This window comes from Rhincodon typus, chromosome 5, assembly GCF_021869965.1.
Source record: "Rhincodon typus isolate 14 chromosome 5, sRhiTyp1.1, whole genome shotgun sequence".
In the NCBI taxonomy this organism is placed as follows: domain Eukaryota; kingdom Metazoa; phylum Chordata; class Chondrichthyes; order Orectolobiformes; family Rhincodontidae; genus Rhincodon; species Rhincodon typus.
Genome location: NC_063336.1, coordinates 11,573,184 through 11,575,053, shown reverse-complemented (window position 1 = coordinate 11,575,053; position 1,870 = coordinate 11,573,184). Strand labels below are relative to the sequence as shown.

General features: G+C 50.0%; 1 protein-coding gene across 1 annotated transcript in view; it reads right to left on the bottom strand.

Moving 5' to 3' along the window:
• Positions 1–1,291: 1,291 nt before the first annotated feature.
• The window catches only part of LOC109922617 (disheveled-associated activator of morphogenesis 2-like), a 315,937-nt gene continuing 315,358 nt past the window's right edge, over positions 1,292–1,870 (bottom strand). The window contains exon 20 of the mRNA XM_048596662.1: positions 1,292–1,540. Coding sequence (XP_048452619.1) covers positions 1,325–1,540 — 216 coding nt within the window. The 3' untranslated portion in view covers positions 1,292–1,324. The remainder of the gene's footprint in view (positions 1,541–1,870) is intronic.

Genomic DNA, 1,870 nt, shown 5'->3' with positions numbered 1-1,870 from the left:
CACTTTAGGCATGAGTTTCAGGGCCTAAACAGGGTCTTGTTGAAACTTTCTTTCTAAAAGGAAAGTTTTATCTTGCTGGCATTTGATGCGGTTTGTTAAGAATGCTTTCTTCCCCTTATCTGAACATGACTGGAGAAGCTGGGTCCATTTGGACATTAAGGGGGCTGTAGATGTGGCGAGAGGTATAGTTGCCCAAGGGGTGCTGGTTAGGAAAAGGCCTGAATGAATTGACCATGCTCATTTTAGTCACATTGGATGCGACGAGTCTACTCTTTGAAAGGACTAACTTTCTTCTTTCAAAGTAAAACTTTAACATTATACATATATCTATATAAGCTTAAAGAAAAATTATTGCACAATATAGGCCCAGATATTTTTGCTGTGGTTATCTAGTTTCTGTTACCATGTATATGTGCTCAGGTGACCATCAGTGCTGAGAGTCACAGACTGCATTTAATACTGTCCTTATTTTTTGTGGTTGACATAATGTTTTCTCTGATGTCCAAAGCGGTGGGAATCAGATGGTCAGCACAGTTATGCTACTCCTCTGTGCTCACAGTCAATTTTCACTTGACTTCACTAAGTCCCACGATTTTCCAATGCGCACTTGCATGCCGCCAAGTTGGTTAAACTGGGAGCTGAGGGAACAGGCGAGGGCAGGAGATATGGATTGGCGCACCAGGAAAGGGCATTTGCTAGTGAGGTCCCACCACCGTTGGCACCACTGGAGAGAGTGAATAGTTTGACGCCTGTGGACAAGAGGGTGGGGCCGAAAATAAAACTGAAAAGAAGTCAGGGTGACAGCAACGGCAAAGCATCATGGCTTTTCTTCTCAGTCTCTGACCCACTGAAGTGTTCCTGCTTTCGTGTCCCATTGGATGCTGCCGGTGTAGAGAGTGCCCTGCTTTTGGGAAGGGTAGGCCCCAGCGGCTGGTGACAGAAGTGCAACATACACAGGCACTTGGGAGACTGGGCCCCATTTTCACCCTCACTCTCTTAACAGTGAAGAGATGGCAGGCGGAGCTAGAGAGAGAGACAGAGAGAGAGACTGAGGGGGTTTTGAACTGTTTCTGGTTGGTGAGAGCAAAAGAAAGGTCCTGGGTTTCATTTTTATCTTCTCTCCATCTCTGGGCCACCGAGGTGTTGCAGCTTAGGGGGGGAAGTGGGGAGATGGGTGTCGGGTAATGGGAATCCACCCCCCCCCCGCCATGCCGTTCCTGATAACCGTGCACGCTGACACTTAGCGTCTGGGCGTTGAGTGTTTCCCCCGCCCCCGCCCCCACCCCCCCCCAAGGGTGCGCTCGATGGGTGGCAGCCAGTCCCTTCAGTAATTGAGCTTCGTCACTGCCCGCTCCCTGCCACTGTCTGCCAGCTGGTTGCCGACCCGCTTGCGGTTTCGCTTCAGCTTCGACAGGTCCTTGTCGAAGACCTCGCCAGAGCGCAGAGCCGACACCAAGTCATCAAACTCTCCGACCTCCTCCGAAACGCTGCCGGTCCGGGCCTTCTTCAACCGGCGCTCCTTCTCCCGCTGCTCCTTCAGCTGCAGGGTCGGGTCGGGTCGGGGCAGGGGGGAATAACACAGTAACACCAGGTTACGCTGTCGCTGAGGACTCTTACACATCACAATCAAACACAGGCAGACAGTAACACAATGAGACAGGCCAGGTCAGTGCAATCCAACCAAGGGGCTCTGAGGGTTTATATGTAGAATAATGGATCCCTGGGAGCGATTACAGACTGGAATCTAATCCAGGGGTTCAGACGGTTTATATATAGAATAATGGAAACCTGAGAGTGATTACAGACTAGATCTAATCAAGGGATTCAGATGGTTTATGTATAGAATAATGGATCCCTGGGAGAGATTACA